General features: G+C 38.2%; 1 protein-coding gene and 1 long non-coding RNA gene across 2 annotated transcripts; both read left to right on the forward strand.

The window, feature by feature from the left end:
* The first annotated feature begins 1,612 nt into the window (after positions 1-1,612).
* Positions 1,613-23,217, forward strand: LOC6052216 (programmed cell death 6-interacting protein). The gene is given in 8 exon segments (XM_038261608.1): positions 1,613-1,746; positions 1,803-2,059; positions 19,031-19,149; positions 20,815-21,743; positions 21,745-21,852; positions 21,911-22,751; positions 22,818-22,979; positions 23,037-23,217. Coding segments are annotated over 7 exon segments (2,472 nt in total). The 5' UTR covers positions 1,613-1,746; positions 1,803-1,847; the 3' UTR covers positions 23,138-23,217.
* On the forward strand, positions 9,450-10,191 carry LOC119769404. Its single transcript, XR_005278326.1, has 2 exons — positions 9,450-9,622; positions 9,679-10,191. It is a non-coding gene; the product is annotated as an uncharacterized LOC119769404 (long non-coding RNA).
* Positions 23,218-24,812: the final 1,595 nt, after the last annotated feature.

The raw sequence follows: 24,812 nt of genomic DNA on the forward strand, positions 1-24,812 counted from the left end.
GCGTGTGAAGGTGCGGCTGGCTTTGGCTGTCCCGATGACAGCTAGCCAGTTTGATTTGACCCTATCAACACCCTATCATACCATTTCAGCTCGATACACATCGAAACTCGTCGTTCGCACCGTTAATCAGTACCTCACTGAACATCAATCATTTAAAACTCGTAAAATCATCTCAAGTTAAAAGTTACATTGTTTAATCCTTCATTCTTTAATTACAAATGATTTTTGTTCTATCTTTCCACAGCCGGCTGTCTAAGACTAGACCATTTCATTTAAAATTTAACAACCGATAAACGGGAAATGTCTCATCCGCAGCATCCGATTGTTTGCCTTGAGAATAATATATAACATCTTTTAACAAACACTATGATTTTGGGTCGCATCATCATCTTCTATGATGAATCCTGACCAAACACCCTATCCTACTAACAAGTTTTCAGGTTCCTGGCGCTCGTGGGGTGTAAGCACAGAGTAAATCAGCTGCCCTAGTAGCAACCTGCGCTAACTAACATTCCCGTCCCTTAAAATCTAGGTCTACAAACTGACATGGCGGGCGCCGTTGGTGGCCAATGACTGTTACCTATTCGCAACTGATCTAGCTTTAGCAATCATGGTGTTTTATCTTTTCAGCGCATTCATACATGCTGTTGATAAGGGAAACACCACTAGATCGTCGAAGCCTATAATCAGTAGTGCTGAAAGGATATTACGGTTCTGTTCAGCAACGGAGGGGCAACCATGGGTGATCTCTCATGCTCATGCTCATGCTCATGCAGTCGGCCGATTTAGTCGGCCGATTAGTCGCTCCCATAATAGTCGGTGAAACAAACGTCGGCTCAAATTTCTATGGGGATATTCCAATCTGATCCTGCCGGAAACCATGCGTCCCTGTGTGGTCCCACGTGGCTTCCGTAGAACCCACGGAAGCAGCCACGTTTTCTCGTACTCATACTCCACAAACCCACGTTGTCTCATACTCCGGTAAACATCAATCCGTTGGAGGTCCAAGATCGTCGCCAAGGTGTCGCATCCGGGTTTTGATCAGCTCGTCGAGGAGCAGAAGTCCAATACGACCAAGATGCTTCCACGGCCGCCTCAGAAGAATACCAACATCCAAACTGGAATCTACGGTCAAGGCAAATCCCGAAGGAAGCCAAGTTGGAGAAGATTCGGCGATCCGCTAGTGAAATTGAGTGAACAAGTGAATATGTTTGTGAAATTTTGAGTTTGAATAAAAAACAATAAAAGCAAAACAACAGTTTTTTCAACTGCAACATAAACTAAAAATCCGAAATGACAGCACACGACAATAGCACGACATTCTAAATAACAAAACCGTGTGACGTTGGTCGAATGTCGTACGACAATGTCGTAGAATTTCGATCATCGATCGCACGACAAATACGACATTTTGGTGCAAAAACGTATGACATTCGCGTAAAAGTCGCACGACATTGTCGTGCGATGTCGTACGATTGCACGGACGACAAACGACGGACGTCTGACGGACTTTTCAGTCAGGGAAACGACGGACGTCCGACGGACTTTTTGTCTGGGTGGCTGCGACTGGAATTTTCATGCAACATTGTAGTGAACAGTTTTTTGAGTGTATGTACTCATACTTGAACTGAATTTCGTGTAATCGAACTCGGAAAAGTGTAATGCCGATTCTCCGTGTTGTTTGTGAGTCACATTAAAATTATTTAGTCATCATCTTTTCCAACTAGCAGTCAAGCACAGGAATATGTAAGAATTTTGTTCAGAATTAATTTCAAAAATTATAATTATTTATTTAATTTCAGTGCCATCGACGACCATCATACAAAAAATAAATAAATAAATCGAGTATGTCTGAATTGCTTAGTGTCCCTTTGAAAAAGCCCACAGATGTCGATTTAGTTCGCCCGTTGAATAATTTAATCAAAAGTTCCTATACTAATTTGGGACCATCCAAGTTGTCGGGCATTGAACAGGCCGTCAGCAAGTTCAATTATCAACGAAATGCCGCTGTTTGGAAAGGCTTTGAGAAATCTGAAAACGCGTTGGAGATAATTTACGCGTAAGTATTTTTTTTTTCCTCATTATCATTTCCTCTATCTTAACCCTCTCCCGCCCATGGTTACTCCAGAGCACCAAAAGTTTGAACTCAAATATCTCGTAACTGACACAATTTTTCATTGAGCTTTAAGTTGCAGGTGTTAATGTAGAATGTATACTAACATCTCCCAAATTTTATCAAATTTGGTCGAACACAAGCAAAGTTACAGTACGAAATGTAAACAAAAATGGGCAAATTTTAGGGAAATCAATAAGACCTGTTTTCAAAAGCCCGTAAAAATTACCAAACACAAAATTTTATGAAACAAAAAATGTTTTGCTATCATTTGAACCTTGGACAAGAACCCCTGTGAATAACATTGTGAGTTTGGACCAATTTTGAGTGTTTTTCAACCTTTTTCATTTGGTGCACCACCTAGGCATATGAGCAACTAAATATTTAGGAGCACTTTTTTTTCTAAATTACAGAAAAAGTTTATTTTTACCAAAACAAAAGTTTATAAACATTTTGACTATTCATAAACAAGACAAAACATTGTTATTAGACCGATGGTTTTATTATTTTCCTTATTTTTCATGAAAATTGTTGTTTGTGAGTTTTGAATAAGCCAATCAAAGAAATCTAAAAATGCTGAGATTTTTGAATTTGTAATTCATACTTCAGAAATATAGGGGAAATCTACCCATTTTAATCCTAATAAGCGGTCGTGTTTGAATGATGCTGGATAATCTAGAGTCTCCCTTGAATTTTACTAAAACCAAGTACACCAACGAGTAGAGCAAGTTTTTGTGAACATTTCTGTTTATTTTCACTTTCACTAAAAGTTATTCTATTTCTTTGCCAAGCATTTAACAAAAAAATTCCCAAGGGTATTCTAATCGAGGCGAATGCATTGGGCCACGCCCATTTTTCTAATATCGGCTTAGTTCTTTTTCTTCCAACACTCTGTCGAGTGTTGCCATTTGCGCTGACAGTTCAAACGAACACTCACGAAAAGTGGCATTTATAGGGAAAGTTTCCTGGCATCGCTTGCTGTGCTGCTGGTGGTGTTGACGGCCAGCCTTTGTTCTTTTTTGCCTTCGTCTCTCGCTCGGTTTTCTTCAGCCTTCGATTAGAATGCAAAGTGAAAATTGAAACGTCAAACGACTTGGCGCGTTTGTTTTTGATGGCGCTTGCTAATTTATTACATTTTTCGGGATTATTCTTCAAGTGAGTGCCTTACTAATGATCAAAAGAACATGTTGCCGGTAGTTGGAAGCAATTTCATATCTTAAGCGCCGTGAAAAAGTAAGCGAAAGTGAAAAGCCCTCAAAAAGCTGAAATCCTCCAAGAGAGCTGCCTTGAAAAAGTTTTCCAAGTGCCCTATCAGTGTCAATCGCCTAAATTTGAATCAGATCAGCAACGACTACAGGCGGTTGAATAAGTCACTGTTCCTCGCTCACCAATCTCGTGTTCAGAACCGCCTCAAACAAAATCCTAAAGGCTTCTGGAAGTTCGTAAATGAGCAACGAAAGGAGTCTGGTCTTCCGTCAACTATGATCCGTGACGGGGTGGAAGTCTCAACCTCATCTGAGATTTGTGATGCCTTCCGTGTCCAATTTTCGAGCGTTTTTGCTGACAACAACCTAAGCGACCCTGATGTTGCTGCGGCAGCTGACTCGGTTCCTGATTCCGGTCTTGTCTGCTCCGACCTTCAAGTCTCTCGGGAGGACTTTAATGCAGCGTGTTCGAAATTGAAAAGTTCCACGTCCCCGGACCTGACGGAGTTCCCGCAATCGTTATCAAAAAGTGTGCAAATAGCCTCTCGGAGCCACTCCTTCGAATCTTTAATTTATCACTTTCTCTTGGAGTTTTCCCCAAATACTGGAAGGAGTCATATGTGTTCCCAGTGTTTAAAAAGGGTTGCAAGCAAGACGTTAAAAACTATCGCGGTATTGCCGCCCTCTGTGCAGTCTCCAAGTTGTTTGAAGTGATTGTTTTGGAGTTTCTTCGCCACAACTTATCGCACGTCGTCTCCGATGACCAACACGGGTTTTTCCCTAAACGTTCCACCAATACGAATCTTGTCACTTACATTTCCAAGATCCAACGTGCGATTAGCGATGGCTATCAAGTCGACGCCATCTATACTGACCTTTCTGCGGCATTTGACAAAATTAACCACCGTATAGCAATTGCGAAACTTCGCCGTGTTGGCCTACACGGTTCTTTGCTTACGTGGGTTAACTCCTACCTGACCGGAAGAACTATGTTGGTTAAAATCTCCGATAACTTGTCTTTACCATTTTCTGTTACCTCGGGTGTTCCACAGGCAAGCCATTTAGGGCCGTTTCTTTTCCTGTTGTATATCAATGATGTCAATTTCCTGCTTCGCTGTCCTAAACTATGCTACGCTGACGATTTTAAATTGTATGCTATAATTAAGAGGCCTACTGATATGGAAGATTTGCAAGCTCAGGTTGATTTATTTGCTGACTGGTGCCGCTTGAATCAGATGGTTCTCAATCCTTCTAAATGTTCGACAATTACATTCACCCGTAAACGCTGCCCAACGTTTTTCAGTTACAAAATTCTTGGTAACCCACTTACTCGTGACTCTTTTGTAAAGGATTTAGGCGTGTTGTTGGATTCGAAGCTTTCTTTTAAAAATCACATTTCATATTTGTGCTCGAAGGCTTCTAAACAGCTAGGAATGATTTTTAGAATGACCAAATATTTTCGCGACGTCAATTGCCTAAAAAATTCTCTATCTTTCCTTAGTTCGCTCCACCCTAGAGTACGGTTCAGTTGTGTGGGCTCCATATTATCATAATGACATTGGACGAATCGAAGCGATTCAACGTAAATTTACAAGATTTGCTCTAAGACATCTTGGTGAGTGTCCAAATTACGAAACTCGTTGCTCTATGCTCCACCTTGATCCTTTGAGTGTTCGTAGAGAAGCTGCTAAAGCCTTTTTTTTGTTGCTGACCTTTTCCGATCAAACATCAACTGCCCTTTTCTTACGAGTGAACTGAACGTCAACATTAGACGCCGGGTGCTTCGCTCACACTCTTTTCTCGTTATACCTGGAGCCCGTACAAATTATGCCTTCAATGAACCTGTTTCTAGTATGTGCAGGGTTTTTGAACGTTGTTACCCCTTTTTCGATTTCCATTTGTCTCGTCCCCGTCTGAAGCACGATATTTTGAATTTTCTCAGGGAAGCATATGTGTTTTGACAAAGGTTTAGACCGGTTTATTTTTAGTTAGTTTTATTTATTTATTTATTTATTTATTTATTTTTTACATTGTGCTAGTTTAGTTTGATAGCTTAAGTTTGATTGTATATATCCTCTATGTCATTTGGATTGTAAAATCTGTTGATAATAAAAAAAGTAAGAGGTTTTGTGCCTATTTGAGAAGGACCCATCGGTAGGCGTTCCACTCAAACGGGCTTTTCCCTCATATAAAACATAAAACAAAAGTTAATTTTGGCGATATTCATTAAGCGTTTGAGGGATTTTCGTGTGTGTCACTGTGTGTGCCAACAAAATGATGAGAAGTGGTCTCGCAAAATACAAATTATGATCAAAAGTGCATTAAATGTGATCTTTTTGGCCAGTAAGTGGCATACATTTGCGTGCTTACTCGAGGCGGTGCTGTTGCTGGTAAGTTTATAGCCCAAATAGTATTTTTGGAGCTTTAATCGAGCATCAAACTCTCCATATGACGAAGATAGGTGTTTGATTGGAAAGGGTAGATTTCCCCTAGTCTTACAGCAAAGAATAAGTAGTTTTAACACATTTCGAAGCATTTTCAAACAACTGAACCAATAGATTTGAAGAAAACGAGATTTTGTGATTTAAAATTAAGTTGCTCATCTTCCTGATGGTGCTCTGGTGCACCACTTCAAATTCCACTTTTTTGCACCAATTCGATGTTTATGGGTCAAAGTAAAGTATTTCCTGCAATATTGTACCAAAATTTAGCCATTTACTATTTTTACGATAAGCAAACAGCTCTGGGCGTTAGAGGGTAAGTTTAAGTTAGTTTTAGGTTGAGTTATGTTTTCTTAACATTTTTTTTCCACATTGTACCTAGTGTTACAGAAATGATAAATCATATACAAAATGCAAACTAAAGCTAAAGGTGATCCACTTATTATGTAAATCAAATGTAATTAGTATAATATATTTTATTATTATATTTAATTGAAACAAAGTGTCTCATTGGCTGAGAAGAGAGGGAACATTGAAAAAGCCCTAGGTTCTGGGTATATTCTAAAAGATTCTATGACAATTTCCGGAATTCCATTTCCCGGAATGGACGTTTTCCGGAATGGACATTATCCGGAATGGACGTTTTCCGGAATGGACGTTATCCGGAATGAAATTTCCCGGAATGGACGTTTCCCGGAATGGACATTTCCCGGATTTTTTTTTATATTACCTGATATGAGAATGAATGGAATCTTGCCCACTCAATTACTTGTGGTTAAGAATTATTTAGTTTGTACTTCGTTGGTTTTGACAACAATATGAATATAAATACATGAATGATAAAAAAAGTGAAATGTTCGGACATGAACAATAGAAGCAAGTGTTGACTATTGAAACAATACTTTATCAACCACCACGAGATGTAACAATGTAGATCGATAGATATTAGATGTTTTTTACATTCTTTCAATGTGTTGTTATGTAAGAATTTTCCCTTCTTTTGTTAATCATTTGACTTATGTGACTAAATTCAACCATATTTTACTATAAAGCAGAATGATTATTTTCAAAAAGGAAAACCTCAAGTAAATAAAAGCTTTTCAGAAAATCAATGTATAATGTATATTTTCTTGAGGTTTTCCCTTCTTTAAAAATACACGATCTTTAATCGATGTGATGGAATTTCGTGTAAGAGATTTCCCTTCTTGTGTAAATCAGGTCACTATTGTGACCAAATTCTACCAAATTTTACTATAAAGCAGGGTGATTATTTTCAAAGAAGGGAAAACCCCAAGAAAATTTATAACTTGAGTGTATTATATTTTTAAAGAATGAAATACCTCAAGGAAGTACACATTATAAATTGATTTTCTGAAAAGCTGTTTATTTACAAGAGGTTTTCCCTTCTTTGAAAATAAACATTCTGCTTTATAATAAAATTTGGTAGAATTTAGTCACAAAAGTCAACTGATTAACACAAAAAGGGGAATCCCTTACACGAAATTCCATCACATCGATTAAAGATCGTGTATTTTTAAAGAAGGGTAAACCTCAAGAAAATATACATTATGCATTGATTTTCTGAAAGCTTTTTTTTCTAGAGGATTTCCCTTCTTTAAAAAAAACACATTCTTCTTTATAGTGCAGAGTTCCTTAACAAAAACTAGTTGAAATTTAGTAGAATTAACAAAAGAAGGGATAATTCTTACATAAAATCCCATTACTTTGATGAATGAACGTGTATTTTTAAAGAAGGGAAAATCTCAAGATAAATAAAAGCTTTTCAGAAAATCAATGTATAACGTATTTTTCCTTGAGGTTTTTCATTCTTTAAAAATACACTCAAGCTATTTATTTTCTTGACAGGACACATTACACATTGATTTTCTGAAAAGCTTTTTATTTACTTGAGGTTTTCCCTTCTTTGAAAATAATCATTCTGCTTTATAGTAAAATATGGTAGAATTTAGTCACATAAGTCAAATGATTAACAAAAGAAGGGAAAATTCTTACATAACAACACATTGAAAGAATGTAAAAAACATCTAATATCTATCGATCTACATTGTTACTTCTCGTGGTGGTTGATAAAGTATTGTTTCAATAGTCAACACTTGCTTCTATTGTTCATGTCCGAACATTTCACTTTCTTTTTATCATTCATGTATTTATATTCATATTGTTGTCAAAACCAACGAAGTACAAACTAAATAATTCTTAACCACAAGTAAGTGAGTAGGCAAGATTCCATTCATTCTCATATCAGGTAATATAAAAAAAAATCCGGGAAATGTCCATTCCGGGAAACGTCCATTCCGGGAAATTTCATTCCGGATAACGTCCATTCCGGATACTGTCCATTCCGGATAACGTTCATTCCGGAAAACGTCCATTCCGGATAATGTCCATTTCGGAAAACGTCCATTCCGGGAAATGGAATTCCGGAAATTGTCATAGAATCTTCTAAAATTTGGTAAAATCTTATAAAAGGACATTATAGCCCAACTCATTCCATATGAAATGACGATTTTTTTTAAGAAATATTATTATTTTCGACAGCCTGTAATGTATGGCGAAGAATGGCTGTAGATTGAAGCACCCTCGCTGCCAGGTGCCGGAGACCAGTTGTTTGTTGAACCGAACCACCAATTCGTACTAATTTTAACCAAGGACAAACTGTCCTTTTCCGTCAGGCCCACGTCAAGAATCGCCCACGAGGAGGATAATAGTTCCGCACCGCAAACGGATCCGCCGATACTCCGACACACATCTGCACGGTTCCAACTCCTTCCTCGCCCAGCTTTTTAATTTCCGGCGGCTTCTCCGGATTGTTTTAAAACAGCAGCTTGGTCATGTCGTTCCTCACGATACGCGTACTCCATTCTGCGCCGATACATCCGTTAACAATCTGGAGACCCTCCTAGGCCTGAGCGGGTTGCGGTGGTAGCGTTTTAGCTTCTTTTGGAGTGGTTCCGCTTCGCAGGCCTTCGGCGACGGAAAACCTCCGAAAGCAGCTTCTTTTTCTTCTCAAACAGGACGATGAAGAGTCTGCCGGTGTTTTTCTGGTGGAGGAGGGCGAGGATGCAGCGCTCGAGATTGAACTTGACCATGTCCTCGGGAGCTGGAGCTGGAGCATAAGCGGTCGGAAGACGGTGCGGTAGTTTTCTGGGACTTGCATGTCCTTGGTGATCGGTTCCCTGTAGGTCATTCCAGGCAGAGCGTCGGAACAAGGCATTGCGTTTTCGTTCGGGTTCAGCGAGCATGTAGACAAGTTTGCCGCCCACTTCGCCTTCGGTTTCCTGCAATGAATTTAATAAAAAAACTTAAAATCTTGCAATAAATTCACTAACAATTTACTTACCACTTGACTTTTGTAATTCCGGCCGATTTTGAATTAAAAAAAAATACCCAGCACTTTTCGTTCGAACATGACAAGTCTATGTAAACAGTGCACGCGAGCTGTCAAACAGAAATACACGATTGAGGTTAGCCGCGACGGCGTAAAACCTAATAATTTTCATCACACTCAAAATAATCCACACGTTAATGCTACGTGAAAAATCACGTAACCCCGATTTTCCCCTCGCTAGGCCCGTTTTACGTGACACACGTAAAAATAATGTGAAAGTGTACTGGCAAAAAAAATGTTTTCACGTTGAAGTTACGTGATAAACCATATAGTATTTTTCCACTAGGATTTTTCATGTAGCTGTTATGTGTTTTGAAATGTAACTTCAACGAATCTTTTTTTCTCGAGTGCGCCAAATTTCTACGTGATTATTTTAGTATGAAAATTTACGGCGAACGGTGAAGACCTGTTGCCGGACTGTGCTCGTGAAATTTCTTTAAAAATGTAAAAGTTGGTAAGTAATATTAAGTTTAGAATGTTTCATTTTGCTTAATTCATGTTTCGTTACAGAAACCGGTCTCTGGAACAAGAATTTACTATCCCTGTGGAAATTCTGACCGGAGCTAACATTAGCGACCTGACGGACCCCTAAAAGGCAATCCAAGTTTCTTCAGTCGAAATGGCTATCAAGGTTGGTGCTACCGTGGTGACACCAACTTCCGGAAAAGGACGTGGGCATCTCCGAGTGTGTCCTAGAGAAGTGCTAATGGAGCTGTTGTCCGTCTTTGATCCGATCATCTACACCGGGTGCTTTGCGGTCACTCTCATGCCGGCCAGAACAAGTTCAAGGCATCAACCCACGCGTGTGGCGCTAAATACTAGGAGCAGCCAATAACTCGACGAATCGTAGATCGACGGTGAGAAGAACACATGACTGCAGTTAATCATCGTCGTGGTATTTTTGTTGGATAAGAAGTGTTATGCGTTGCATCGCGATCGTTGCAACGCATGCATCCGTGAGATCGTTCAGCAGTAAATTATTAATTGATAAATAAAATAAATTTAAATAAATTTAAAAAAAAACATTTTTTTCTTATTTTTATTCCAAAAAAGAATGAAATAACCTCCTTAAACTAAAAAAAATCATATTAGGTTTACTACAACAAACATGTATAAATCATTGGTTGATTCATTTAGTTTTTACGTGTGGAACACGGAGAATCAACGTGAAATGATCTGGCAAAACATATTTCATTTCTACTAGCGTCACCTCGTAGAAGTTACGTGACATTAGTGGAAAAATACCACATAGCTTTTCACGTAACTTCAACATGAATATTTTTTTGAGTGCACAGTTGGCAAACTGATTTTCCATCACACCATCAAAACAAAACAAGTGTAATGCATCGACTTTTGATCACAATCTAGTCACCAAGCTGTGTGGCCGAGACAGTTAAGTCATTGAGATGGTCTGTTAAAGGTTCATGGCTCGATTCTCGTAGTCGGAACTTTGGAGTTTTTTTGACGGTTTTTTCTAATGAGCTCGAGGGAACAATTCTATCGGTCACCTCGAGCTGTGTCCGCTGAGTCTGTAAACGGTACCATTATCTAGACGGCCGAGTATGTAAATTGAACAATGTTCTGACTAAAACCTATGCTTTGGGGAAGGAAGAAATCTGTAAATTTTACAGTAAATACATTCTCAATGAGAATTTCTCATTTTCAGGTGGCTGTTTGTGTGCATGGGGTGATTGGTCAGTATAATTGAATAATGCCATCATAAGTTCAGTGCTTTGGGACGCGCAGTCCTGTTTTTTTTCGCGATAATTTCGTCTCTTTTGTGTGGCTGTTTGTGTGCATGGGGTGATTGGTCAGTATAATTGAATAATGCCGTCATAAGTTCAGTGCTTCTGGGGACGCGCAGTCCTGTTTTTTCGCGATAATTTTCGTTTCTTTTGTGTGGCTGTTTGTGTGCATGGGGTGATTGGTCAGTATAATTGAATAATGCCGTCATAAGTTCAGTGCTCCTGGGGACGCGCAGTCCTATTTTTTTCGCGATAATTTCGTCTCTCTTGTGTGGCTGTTTGTGCGTGATGTTCCGTCAGTGCAAGCGGATGGTTGTGTTTGTGTGCAAAGTGCCCTTTCTTCATCATCGCTGGTTGGAAGGCAATTTGACGGTTGAGTTCGTTAGTTTTACCGCGTAACAAAATTATTTTGATTCATCAAGAACGTCGTGTGGTGCGCGAGTCTTTTTTGTGTTAAAAAGACCTTCCCATAGCTCCGTAGCTCGGAGGGCACGACGTCGGTTGTTTATGTGTTAAGCCCTCTCCATAGCATCGTAGCTCGAGAGGCAACGATAATCAATACCTCATCTAGTTAACAGAAAGAAGATCGGAAGGCATTTGATGGTTGAGTTCGTAGCGTCGTTTCCGTAACAAATTTATGAATTAAATGGTTATATAATTAAGAATCAGACTACGCTATCATTGCAGCATTGCGTTTAACACCTCATTCTTTAAATAAACATTATTTGATTTTATCTTTCCACAGCCGGCTGTCTAAGATGAAACCATTTCATTTAAAATTTAACAACAGTTAAACGGGAAATGTCTCATCCGCAGCATCCGATTGTTTGCCTTGAGAATAATATATAAAACCTTTCAACAAACTCTATGATTTTGGGTAGCATCATCATCTTCTATGATGAATCCTGACCAAACACCCTATCCTACTAACAAGTTTTCAGGTTCCTGGCGCTCGTGGGGTGTAAGCACAGAGTAAATCAGCTGCCCTAGTAGCAACCTGCGCTAACTAACATTCCCGTCCCTTAAAACCGAGGTCTACAAACTGACATGGCGGGCGCCGTTGGTGGCCAATGACTGTTACCTATTCGCAACTGATCTAGCTTTAGCAATCATAGTGTTTTATCTTTTCAGCGCATTCATACATGCTGTTGATAAGAGAAACACCACTAGATCGTCGAAGCCTATAATCAGTAGTGCTGAAAGGATATTACGGTTCTGTTCAGCAACGGAGGGGCAACCATGGGTGATCTCTCATGCTCATGCTCATGCTCTCTCAATGAGAATTTCTCATTTTCAATTATAAGCATGTCTTAATTACCCTACCCAAGTAACATTTTGAAACCAACTAACTACCACCTAGTATTATTGAGGTTTTATGGTAGCATCCTGATTGTTTCATAGCTTTATTTGGGCATTTACCGCAACCAACAAGCAAGAGCTAGTTATTAAGTTCCTACAAGGTTTTATGCCTCAGACTAAATACTAAAAGCGGGAAGATTTCGTTTTTTAAATTACTTTATTAGAAAAGATTACATTCATTCAATGGCATTGGTAGATCTGACAAGCTCCAGGGTAGCGAAGGACGACCAATCGCCTTTTCCAACAGCGAAACGCTGAGCATCCGTCCATCTCGGATTGATCTGTAGCTTGAATCCCGTGCAATTGATCCCACCATTTAGTTTACTTCCAGTTAGTTTTCCTTCTGTTAGTATAACTCGCCTTCGCACAAGTTGACAGCCAAATCAACGCAGAATTTCAGTTCAACTTGCTGATTTTAACACTGCGGTAGTTAGGCGGCAATAATCTCCTGTCAATCACAGCGATGGAGAAACGTGATTTTATCTCGCAATAAGCAATACACTCTCGCGCGTGGATATCTCTATGATTCGTCTGTCAAAACCAGCTGTGTCCTTTGTTATACCACGAGCACGTGGTAAACAGCTGGTTTTTACAGGCGATTGATCTACTCGATTTGCCTATGTATGTGTAAAAATAGTATGAACAAAATCAGCTGTTTGGAATTCAACCAATCACAATCGATCAAAACCAAAACAATACTTTGAATACGAATACTAACACAAAATCATGGTGTGCGTGAGAGAAACCGTGGAGATCTCTATAGAGCTTTCTAAGCCCGATCTCACACACACTAGCGCACCATTTGTTTTGCTGGCTGGTACAACAAAATTTTTCGTGTACGTACACGCAATACATGCGCACGTAGATAACTCTTTATTACGCGTTCGCACATTAGGGTACCGTTTCATTTTGCTTTTGTGAGAGTGTGCGTGCAACATGGAGTTAAACTTTTGAAAAGCCTTGGTAAGCTTCACAGCAACTGCACAGAAAGTTTAACTCCATGTTAAGATTTGACAGCGAGAGATATCCACGCGCGAGAGTGTGTTAGTTCGTAACAAAATTGACACGCATACTTAGTGCATCTCCAGCGCTGGGTGCAAACATCGAAGCAAAGCTAATTTGCACCCGACGTCAACCCCATCGCGGTACCTGTCGCGGTAGCAAATTTGCTCTCAGTTCTTCGAGATTTCACTTTGCTACCCGGTAGTCAGCCTGTTTGCTACCGCATCAAATGGAATTATGCACGGAAAAATCGAATCAAGCACGGAAAAAAAATTCAAAAATTTCAAAATTTTCCAAAATTTTTAAAAATTTTCAGGAATCAAAATTTTCAAAAATTTCAAAAATTTCAAAAATTTCAAAAATTTCAAAAATTTCAAAAATTTCAAAAATTTCAAAAATTTCAAAAATTTCAAAAATTTAAAAAATTTAAAAAATTTCAAAAATTTAAAAAATTTCAAAAATTTCAAAATTTTTAAAAATTTTAAGAATTTCAAAAATTTCAAAAAAAATTAATTTTGATTTTTGAATTTTGAACTTTTGAATTTTTAAATTTTTGAATTTTGAATTTTGAATTTTTGAATTTTTGAATTTTGAATTTTTTTTTGAATTTTTGAATTTTTGAATTTTGAATTTTAAATTTTGAATTTTGAATTTTGAATTTTTAAATTTTAAATTTTAAATTTTGAATTTTGAATTTTTGGATTTTGAATTTTGAACTTTTGAATTTTTAAATTTTTGAATTTTTGAATTTTTGAATTTTTGAATTTTTAAATTTTTGAATTTTTGAATTTTTGAATTTTTTAATTTTTGAATTTTTGAATTTTTAAATTTTTGAATTTTTGAATTTTTTAATCACCCACAAGAGCAGACATACAAAAATCTCCGAAACACGCATTCAAAACTTTGCCCCCGTACTTGTCGGGTATCAGAAAATGAGTACCCGACAGGTACCGACACATATTTTTCTTCTACAGATGAACTTGAGATCAAATTTGATACCTGCTTTGCTACGCGCGGTGGGAACCTCGGGGGCAAACTCGAGAGCAAATTTGGTGGGAATCAAATCGGGTAGCAAATGGCTGAAATTTCGACATTTTCGAAAAATGAAATTCTTTGAAATATTTAATAGGATTAAAAAGTTTAATAAACTTTTAGCATTTCTAGGCATGAATCAACACATAATTATTGATTTTGAAGGTAAACGAGAGCAAAAAATGATAAAAACCCATATTTGCCCCCCGCGGTGGGCTTGTTTCGGTGGCAAATTTGCTACCCTAGCGGTGGGGATGACGGAGTTTTTTCAAGGTGGCAAATTTGATCTCGGTGTTCATGAGCCGGGTGCAAATTTGATTTGCACCCCAGCGCTGGAGATGCCCTTAGGCAAATCGAGTAGAATGATTCGTCTGTCAAAATCAGCTGTGGTGGTGCACGTGGTAAACAGCTGGTTTTTACAGGCGATTGATCTACTCGAAAATAGTATAAACAAAATCTAAGCTATCTAAGCCCGATCTCACGCACACTTTGTTTTTGCTGGCCTTCGTGTTCAAACACGCAATACATGCGCACGTAGATAACTCTATCTCACTCTTACACAACGATAACTGTCACCAGAGCAAGTGGGATAGACTGTTTGTTTACATTAATGGTTACGCCATTTTAAAAAGTTACTAAGGAACTATTTAGGACACAGGGCCAGTACGCAGCTCGAAAAGGAAAGGAGTCAAAAAACATTTTTACGAACAGCAGAACAACGAAGCGATTTTTTGGGGGTTTTCTACACCATCTCTGGCTTGCTTTCGCTGCTGTTGTTGCCCATTTGAAATTTTCCTTGACTGGTTTCTTACCAAGTGCATACACTGCTTCAAGTGGTAGAAATCTCCCAGTTACGACGATCTAGCACAGTTCTAACAAAGCTGGAAATTCTTACAGCATTCTAGCAGAAATGCTCCACCGTTCTAGCAGGGTTTTAGCAGAACCAGCTCTGCTAGAATATTTCGTGACTGGGCTGGCTGGAACAACATTTGGAAGGGGCGGTACTACATTGCGGTCTTTCTCCCCATTTAAACACATGCACTGTCCGAATCGAAAATTTGCCACCATTTCAACATGCTTCTTGCATAGTTCTTGGGCAGACTGGTCATGTGTAACATAACCTCCATCGGTTCATAGTTTTTTTTTTTTAAAAAAAAAAGGTCCTATAAGCTATTGTGTTTCATATGTTTAAAGCAGGGCTGCGGAGTCGGGTCATATTTCAAGCGGTCGGAGTCCGGCTTTCTCAGATTAGCCGACTCCGACTCCGACTCCGGCTCCGGCTTTCAACAAATGGTTGACTCCGACTCCGACTCCAGCCTGCCAACTCTAACCGACTCCGACTCCAACTTTCAACAAATGGTTGGCTTCGACTCCGACTCCGACTCCACATATTTTTAAATGTTTCAAAAGTTAGTCAACTATTATAAGTTAATTATTTTTAAAACATTGATAAATAGGATTATTTAAATACTCTCTAAGCGTCATGTTTTTCTCAAGATAAATAAGTTCGAATCACAAAACGGAAAAAAAATCTAGGTTAAAAGTTTTATACGTTATGGAAACAGAAATCAAAAAATATCTTCAGTTTTAGAGGCATTTTGAGAAGAACAGTTTTGTGAGTAAATTTGGATTCATTTGCTTAACCTCAAATTTGCAAATAATTTAGTCAAAGCCTTAAATTTAAATATTAAATTGTTATTTTTGAATGAATAATTAAAAGAAACCTGGCCTTAATGATCTATTGAAAATTAAAATTCAATTTTCTATTTGTCAAGCTGTCATTTATAAGAAGCACAGTGACAGGCACCTTGTTTTTAAATAAAAATTTTAAACGAAACATTTTTTATGTTTTTTTTAAGACGTACATGGACATCACGCCATGGCTGAAGGAGATTATTATTGCAAATCAATGTATCTGAACAATTTCTTCGTGGAAAGGACGCTTAAGAGGTCCTTTTCAAATATCTGTGACATGGAAAATATTTTACTCTTGATTTTTTTTAATTTATTCTAATTTTCAAAAATAACGATACACGATACTTCGTGAATCTTCACCTAAAACGAAGCTTTATGAATGATCTTGCGCCTCCATCAAAATATATGAAAAAATAAATAAAATATAATAAAAAAACAAATATCCACAAGTAAAATATTTTCTAGGTCACAAGTATTTCATTTTTTAAGGTACATTGATTTGCAATGATAATCACCTTCCGTCATATTGGCGTGGGACATACAGTATGACAAAATTCTTACCGGTTAATAATATTTAGATTTGTTTTTTTTTTATAATATTTGAAAAATAAATTCAAAACCAATACTTTGTTCTATACATTTTTTCATTAGTTCATTTTTGTACTGAAGTCTTGAGATTTGTTCAACGATAATTTGCAACGATATCAAAATAGTTTACCTAAAATGAACATCAACATTCAATGATTATTTCAAAATTAGTTGCAACTTCTTTTGATATTTTTTGTTAGTTTCAATTATTTTGAACCCTTTGATTTTCTTGTACTCAGTTATAAACAAAATGCACATGGTGAGTTCCAAGTAAGAGATTGTTATTATCGTTGATTATTTATTACAAAAGTTAAACTGTCAGTGACTCTTTTTCGATTTCCAAAAACAGTAATTATTATTTTTAATCTTTCCATGTACCTCGTAATTTTTTTCCTATAAAATGATTTAACTTAAAACCTCCAAGACATTCGCTATCGGGGTAAAAGATGACTGTGTGTGTTCTTTTTTCAGAAAGAACTGGATGAAATTTACTCAAATTTGAATTGAATGTGCACATAAATATAGGCAAAGGGAAGCAGTCAAGAATCAGTTAGATATGTCTGACTACATAACCAATATTTTTTATATTTTTTTTAAATTATGATACTACATACTTGGGTAAGATGTTATCATTTAGTGATTATAGTGAAATAACACAATTAGAGCTTTCCAATCACAATAAAAAGCTTCAAAAACATAAAGGCATCTGATAAATCTCTAAAAAAAAACATAAGAAGTTTTGTAAATTAAGCTGTTATATAATAAATACTGAACAATAGAAAAAAAGATATTTTTGTTGAATTTAAGATAACTCCGACTCCGACTCCAGGTTTTCAGAAATCTTCGGCTCCGACTCCGACTCCAGCTCTTAAAATTTAGCCGACTCCGACTCCAGTTGTTCGAGTTTTGACGACTCCGACTCCGACTCCAGGTCCCCAAAAAGACCCGACTCCACCGACTCCGACTCCACAGCCCTGGTTTAAAGGACCTATTCAAAAGACTCTAAATGTTAAAAAGTACAATTTATTAAAAATTATTACTTTTATTGCATAAACTGTTTGATAAACTGTTTATGTTGAATAAACACTGAAGTTACAATATAAGCAAAGTGTTTCTTTGGAAAAACTCGCGCTAGTTCCGCACGAGTTTCGCTGCCATCTTGGAACTGAAACTCTAGTGCAGCACTCGATATTTTTTCAGTTTCATGCGAGTTCCACGCACACTGACAAATGACGTTCGATTGAATCAAAACTGGCACCGACGAGTGCGGCACTCAGTGCCGTACCGGCACTTCAAATGAACGTACTATTAATATTAAATCAAGTGAATTCTGCCGTTTGACTATTCTGCCATTTGACTGTTCTGCCATTGGACTATTCTGCCGTTTGACTATTCTGCCATTTGACTGTTCTGCCTTTGGACTATTCTGCCATTCAACTCTCCTGTGAATTATTTATTCTGCCATTTAACTATTCTGCCATTCAACTCTTCTGCTAATTAATTATTCCGCCATTTGATTATTCTGCCATATGGCTGTTCTGCCATTTAACTATTCTGCCGTTTAATGTTCTGCCATTTAATTTTCTGCTATTTATTTTTTCTGCTGATCAACTTTCTGCCATTTAATTTTCTGCTAATTAATTTTCTGCCAATTAATTTGTCTGCCTATTAACGTTCTGCCATTAAACTTTTCTGCTTTTTAATTTTTCTGCCTTTTGATTTTTCTGCCATTTGATTTTTCGGCTTCTTAATTTTCTGCTCATTGACCCTTTCTGCCGATTGACCTTTTCTGCCATATTATATTCTGCCATTTGACCTTTTCTGCCATTTATCATTCGGCCATTTATTTTTCTGCCGATTGAAATTTCTGCCATTTGGCATTCTGCCATTCGGCATTCTGCCGTTCGGTTTTCTGCCGATTGACCCGACCCCCACCCAGGCCAGGGAATCTCTGTGTTGTTCGATCAGAGGCCGATCATTGTCACGTTTCGGGGGGATATAAACTACACAAATGAACAGCGTTGATGTAGCAAGTGGAACATTGACCCAGACCTGTTCGGGAATTGAACAATTTGGTGGAAACAGCTGGCGTGGCTTCAGAGCGGATCGAATAGCAAGTAGAACACCACCCCCTGACATTTTATCGCTATTGACAGAGGTGCGATCGGAACGGAACACTTCGTATTCGGGGCCGAAAAGCTGACTGGATAGAGTGTCAGCTGTCAGCCACGTTTCAGTAGGGTTGCTTCGTTAGTCCAGGGTGTGCAACAGTTAGGAACGTATTCTTTTGCTTTTATGTTGAGATGGGAATTTAAAAAATATGCTCAACATTCAAATGCGTATTTCTCAAACCGCATTGTTTGTACATGATGCTTTTGGAAATGTTGACGGCGAATTATTCACTCCCTTCATAAGGCAACAGTCTTATTTTTTTATTACAGGTATTATGATCAGCTGTGTGCATTAGAAACAAAAATTATGGTTCAAGACTTTCAAGTTCCATTCAAATGGAAAGATGCGTTTGACAAAGGATCGATATTCGGTGGTCGTATGAGTTTGAGTGAGTATTGTTTGCATTTTTTTGTTAAATTCATCGCATCTGTCACTGTGCTATGTCGAGAAGGTTGTTCACGGTGTATTTTTTCGAGACCTCAATGATAAAAAATTCGGTATGTCTGATATTTGGCACCGTGAAAGAAGGGCTCTTCCCCGTCATTTTGCGGTATATACCGAAATATTTCGTCGGGGGGTCTAGTGCAACTTTTTTTTTTGAAGATTTTTTTTCGATTTTATGGGATATTTGTTCAAAAAGTCACAGAAAATCGGTGCATTCATGTTGATATCATTCAAACTTCTTATGAATATGCCTTGGGGATTCTAACCAACTATATTTGACCAATATTTGACCATCAATAAAAAATTCGAACCAAATTTACCAGATTTCTAGCTTTCTTTGAAATAACCCCAACATCAAGCTGGAAACCCGATACGACCGAAAATAAATCTTTTCTTTGTACAATTTGTCATGAAATAACAGTAACACATTTCCCGGATAGAGATTTGAGCATTAAACAATGCAAAACATATATTATTTATTTAATAAGCTGTTTATTACCCAATAGGTTCCGAAAATTATTTTCTCAATCCTCTGCCACATAACACCATTACATTTTAAAACACTTCAGAATCAATCACATTGTAGAAAACAGTTTTCTGAACAAGTTCCATAAAAGTATCACTTTTGGTTCAATATAAGCAGAGATATGCCCAATTTCCTGAAATAAATAGTGCCTTTCTCCAAAATTTCTTAATTTAATTACCTTTCACACGATGGGCACTGCCTACTGAGTTTTGTAATGAATGCTATAGAATAATTTCATTAATTTCGTCAAAACTTATTATAATTTTTACGTTTTAATAACATATAATCATCATAAAAAATATCTTAGTAGGCAGTGCTCATCATGTGAAAGGCAATTAAATTAAGAAAATTTTAGAGAAAGGCACTATTTATTTCAGGAAAATGGGCATATCTCTGCTTATATTGAACCAAAAGTGATACCTTTTTATGGAACTTGTTCAGAAAATTGTTTTCTACAATGTGATTGATTCTAAAATGTTTTAAAATGTAATGGTGTTATGTGGCAGAGGATTGAAAAAATAATTTTCGGAACCTATTGGGTAATAAACAGCTTATTAAATAAATAATATATGTTTTGCATTGTTTAATGCTCAAATCTCTATCCGGGAAATGTGTTACTGTTATTTCATGACAAATTGTACAAAGAAAAGATTTACTTTCGGTCGTATCGGGGTTTCCAGCTTGGATGTTGGGGTTATTTCAAAGAAAGCTAGAAATCTGGTAAATTTGGTTCGATTTTTTTTATTGGAGGTCAAATATTGGTCAAATATAGTTGGTTAGAATTCCCAAGGCATATTCATAAGAAGTTTGAATGATATCAACATGAATGCACCGATTTTCTGTGACTTTTTTGAACAAATATCCCATAAAATCGAAAAAAAATCTTCAAAAAAAAAAGTTGCACTAGACCCCCCGACGAAATATTTCGGTATATACCGCAAAGTGACGGGAAAGAGCCCTTCTTTCACGGTGCCAAATATCAGACATACCGAATTTTTTATCATTAGTTTGTTCTAAAAAATACACCGTGTGTTTAATGTTTTAGCTGCAGCACTTTGTTCATACGATTGTTTTATTTTTCAGCTCTGTCATCTATGGTTTTTGAGAAAATTTGTGTATTGTTTAACATCGCAGCTTTGCAGAGTTCTTTGGCGGTCACACAGAATCTTAACGATGATGCCGGACTGAAAATGGCTGCCAAATTGTTTCAGCAAAGTGCCGGAATTTTCTTCCATCTGAAGAGTGCTGCGCCAGCCGCCATTGCTCAGGAACCGACCGTTGATCTTTCATCAGACGTTCTATGTGCATTGAATAGTTTAATGTTGGCTCAGGCACAAGAGATTTTTGTATTCAAAGCAATTAAAGATAACATGAAGGATTTAATTATTGCTAAGTTATGTTGCCAATGCGAAGAAATGTATTCTGAGGCCTTGAAGATGCTACAGAAAGATTCTATCCGATCTCTGTGGGAGAAAGAATGGATAACGATAGTTGCAGGAAAACAGGCGGGTCTCCATGCACTCACCATGTTTTTTAGCAGTATGGTGGCGAAGGCAAACAAAAAAGTGGGTGAAGAAATCTCGCAACTACAGAAATCTGTTGAACTGTTTAAAATAGCTCAATCTCGAATGGGAAAGTCCAACTTCCTTGATGAATATTTGTCAAAGGCGAACAAGAATCTAGCAGAGGCAAAAAAGGACAATGATTTCATTTATAATGAAATGATTCCGGACATTAATTCTCTTCCCGGTCCTGGAAAGGCACAGCTGGCGAAAAACTTGCCACTTTCTTCTGTAATGAGCGCAAACTTTAAGGATGTTTTTGCTGACCTTACACCCGTTGTGATGTACCAAGCGATGACTGCAAGCGAAACACGAAAAACTGAAATTGTTAACGGAGAAGTAATGAAACTGCGCGAAGGAACACAATCCTTAAATACACTGCTTTCAAGCTACAATTTGCCTGCTGCGGTTGAAACAACTGCCAGCGGATCCGCCTTGCCACCATCTCTTTTTGGAGAAAGCCAACGATGTTCGTGAAAAGGGCGGCATTGATGGTTTGCAAAAGATGGTCAATGAACTGCCGGAGCTGTTAAACCGCAATCGGGAGATTTTGGATGAGGTAAGCTTGCCCCGATAACTAAATAAAAAATAATTCAAAAATGTATTCGGTTTCTTAGGCGGAACGGATGCTTAATGAGGAAAGCTCGGCTGACGAGCAGCTACGGGCGAAATTTGCAGAACAATGGACTCGAACGCCGTCGAGTAAGCTCACCCAAACATTCCGTGAAAATTGTGCTACATACAGAAAAATAATAGATAACGCCATTAATGCTGACAAAACTGTGCGGGAAAAGTTTGAACAAAACCGCAGAGGTATTGAGATTCTGTCCATGACGGAGAATGAAATGGCACTCGAAATTCCTTCAAGCGCTACAAAAAGTGACATGCGCAATTCTTCTGCTGCACAACATTTGAAAGCATTGATGGAATCGGTGAATACAATTAAGGCCGAAAGAGATGTCGTTGAATCTGAGCTGCGCTCGGCGACGATCAACCTGAAGGACCAGTTCTTAGCAGCATTGGCTGCAGACGGCGCTATCAATGAACCAGCTATTTCTTTGTCGGAAATCCGTAGAGTTTTGACTCCCCTTCAGAATCAAGTGCAAGATAGTCTGTCGCGCCAAGAGGCTCTCATTCAGGATATCAAGGACACCCATCAAAAATTTGTGTCGGAGACAGGAGCATCGGGCGAATCCAATGAGCAACTTTTCTCACAACTTGCTTCAGCATATGATGTTTTCTCGGAACTGCAAAAAAATCTACAGGATGGTGTTAAGTTTTACAACGATTTGACCCAATTGTTGATTATATTCCAAAACAAAATCTCCGACTACTGTTTTGCACGAAAGACGGAAAAAGAAGAGTTGATGAAAGATCTAACGCAGCAAGCCAGCCGACAGGCTCAGTCTACTATCCCAACAGTCCCTGTACACATGGCATCTACTTCATTAATATCCGGTTAGTTTAATGATATCCAAATAAGTTCTATATTTGTAATCAATACTGATAATTATTTTCATCTAGAACAAGCAACTGCTCCTACACCACCTGCACACTCAACACCTTACCCTCTTCAGTCCCAAATAATGCCGATGCCGGGATATGGAGCAAATATGCCTTATGCAACTTATGCACCGCTTCCGATGCCGCAAGGATTTAATCCGTATGCTACACTTCCATATCCAAGTATGATTTGTGATAGAAATTGTTTATTTTTCCATAACTAATGCAATATCCTTTCAGACACATACCAAAGCTTTCCTCAAGTCCCGAATGCTGCCTATTACACGTATCCAGGCCCGGCTTCAAGTCAGCACCACCACGCACAACATCCACCACAATAATTCATAAACGAAAGTTCAAATTCTACTGTTTATGTTTACTTTTAAATTTAAATACACTGCACATTTATATTTACGGTAAATGAACGAACTTTTCCTCACTTCGCTTCGCTAGGAGACGGTGATTTTAGCGGATTGCAGACTGGATTTTCGCCATGTGATGTGATGATTGTCTAAGCCCAAGTTGCCTAGGAATCGATAATTGGGAATAGAACCAATTCCACCTGAACCAGATTCTCACCACCATGGCAGCCGTCCATTGCCGGCCGCTCCCATCTACACCGCGCACCAGGGACAAGGAAAGGGATTTGGAAGACGGGAAGTGTTGATGCTCCACTTGTTTAAGGGAAAAAAAAAAACGAAACTATTGGCACTACGCCCCTCGGGGCATGGCCTTCCTCTAACGTGGGATTTCTGCTCCAGCGCCTCTGACGAGACAGGAGAAACCGGGACCGACGTTTTACTTCACCATCCGATAGAAGCTCAGTGGATAAGGCGGAAATCAAACCCGCGTCTCATAGCATCATCGGGATCGGCAGCCGAAGCCGCTACCCCTGCGCCACGAGACCCACTTGTTTAAGGGGTCAAGGGCAAATCACCAAGGTGTCCCCAAGTAAGTTTCGCTTGGAGTTGGACGGTTTTTGGGAAAGTGAATGGTCTGAGGAGCCACCCTCAGTGGTAACGACCGTTTTTGCATTGTTGTTCGAAATCTTTGTGTGTTCTCATTTCTAATGGGAAAGCTTTCAATTCTTCTTATCTCTTATTGGATGAATTCTATCAGTCGCCCAGGCTATTTATAGCGAGGTATTTTTAGATTCAATTTCAACTGCGCTTGCAATCTTGCATGCAATCTTGTTTGAGTTCCGATGTTCAACTTGCAATTCAATTTGATTCTTTGTCCGATTCTTGGATTCAACTATACCAGTCTAATTCCTCCTCAAACTACCAAAGCTCCACAGTTAAGTGGAAAGCATTTTGCTTGCCAATCCTAAGGACAGGGGATCGAACCCCGCCGTGAGCTTCATGTTTTTCATTAATTCCAAATTCAATGAGTCCAGAACTTTCTCGTTGGAAGCAGATGGGTATCGAACCCAGAACCATTCGCTTATAAAGTGAACATCGTAACCATTCAGCCACGACCGCTCCTTAAAAGAACGAACTTTTCCTCACTGAGGAAAAGCTAATCACTTGATTTTTTTTACAAAGAACTTTGTTGTAAGGTTTCTGAAATTGTTATACTGGTTTAGCGGTGCGGCTTGGTTTTGTTGTCGCGCTTGTTTCCGATCGATTTTAAGAGTGATTTTTGCGTTCTTTTTATTCAAAAATAGCTTGACAAGATCCGCGAAGCTCTGATGAAGAGGAAAATAGTGAAAGTTTTCTAAAATCTCGTGTTCTTTTGGGTTAACTTTGTGTTTCTAGTTTCGTTTTTTTTCGCGGATCTATGGAAGCCATTGTGCTGTGGTTTCTCATCAAAAAGCCGTAGCGAGAGATGTCACACCAATACATGGAGAATGCAAAGAAGTGGTGAAAATTAAAATTTTCTCCGGGCTGAATTGATGCATGTGTTAGTGCAATGTGTTGCGAGAACCGTCGGGTTGTGAAAGAAGATTTCGGCTGTTTAGATTGGTGTTGGTGATTGTTCAGTTGTGGTGCTAATCAGGAGTGTGTGAAGTGACGG

The sequence above is a fragment of the Culex quinquefasciatus genome, chromosome 3 (assembly GCF_015732765.1).
Source record: "Culex quinquefasciatus strain JHB chromosome 3, VPISU_Cqui_1.0_pri_paternal, whole genome shotgun sequence".
Classification (NCBI taxonomy): Eukaryota; Metazoa; Arthropoda; class Insecta; order Diptera; family Culicidae; genus Culex; species Culex quinquefasciatus.